Source organism: Fulmarus glacialis, unplaced genomic scaffold (genome assembly GCF_000690835.1).
Source record: "Fulmarus glacialis isolate BGI_N327 unplaced genomic scaffold, ASM69083v1 scaffold21079, whole genome shotgun sequence".
Lineage (NCBI taxonomy): Eukaryota > Metazoa > Chordata > Aves > Procellariiformes > Procellariidae > Fulmarus > Fulmarus glacialis.
This window is the reverse complement of record NW_009232867.1, coordinates 5427-6472: the sequence shown is the minus strand read 5'-3', so window position 1 is coordinate 6472 and position 1046 is coordinate 5427. Positions and strand designations below refer to the sequence as shown.

General features: G+C 49.9%; 1 protein-coding gene across 1 annotated transcript in view; it reads right to left on the bottom strand.

Annotated features, from left to right (window-relative positions):
- SHC4 (SHC (Src homology 2 domain containing) family, member 4) overlaps nucleotides 1-487 on the bottom strand; it is a gene marked incomplete at its 5' end in the record, with an annotated part of 22727 nt that extends 22240 nt beyond the window's left edge. The window contains 1 exon segment of the mRNA XM_009585121.1: nucleotides 417-487. Within this exon segment, the coding sequence (XP_009583416.1) occupies nucleotides 417-487 (71 nt within the window).
- Nucleotides 488-1046: the final 559 nt, after the last annotated feature.

Here is a 1046-nt window from a genome sequence, read left to right as displayed (position 1 = left end):
CGAGCACCCGGGTGCTCTGCCGGGCCCGGCCGCAGCCGCGGCAGCAGCAGCAGATTTCCCCCCTGTCTTGGGCGAGCTGTGCAGGCAGCGCGGAGCCCGCGCGTGGCCTGGCTGCCGCCCGCACCCGGCGAGCTGGGCACGCCTGTACCGTGCTGCGACTGCAGGGGGAGGCTCTCTGCATCCAGAACAAGAACTGGGAGAGAAATCAGGTCTGTGGCTGAAACAATTCATTTTCCAGTGCAAATAGCCTATTGTAATGACCAAATAATTCAAATCATCGCTTGGGAAAAACAAAAAAACCCATGCAAACTCCTGTTCAAAATCGTCTCAGAGCTTGGCATGCACCCTTGGCTTTATACAGAAATTAGTGCTCGGGCTTTTCATTCTTGGGCTGAATTTCATTTGATACCGCCTACCTGGTGACTTGCGTTCGCGTGCCAAAGTCCAGGGACCTCATTGACTGCAGCACTTCAATACAGCCCATGTACTAGGGAAAACAGAGACAGAGGGAAAAGAGGACCTTGTTAATATCTAGCACACAGGTAAGGGGAGGATCACATAAGGAAGCAAATGTGATTTCAGTCACTAAGTATATACAGAACCACAGTCTAAATGGAAAATCAAATCAGCCAAAGCTGCTTCCTAAATGGATCTTGTTTTACTGAAAAGTGTAGAGAAGAGCAATAAAGATACCAGTGGCTTCAACAACATAGCACAAAAACAAGGTAAAGCGCCCTGGGGACACAAAATCCAATCATTCCTTTTTTCCAATTCTGCTTATTCTCATTGATGAGCCTGTGGCACTGAGTTGGGAGGAATACATGAACATTGGAGGGAAATTCCCTGGGAGCAGAGGGGCTCTGGAAGCCTCACAGGACCGATGCACATAGAGCCTCCGAGCAGAAGAGCTGAACATCCCTTCAGAGCAGCGGGAAGCATTACTAGGCATGAGGAAAACCACTGGCTCCATGCTGCTGCACGTCTGATGACAAATAACCTCTGCAGAAGATGAAGGAGGTAGAGTTGCAATTCCAGCTCATAGCAAC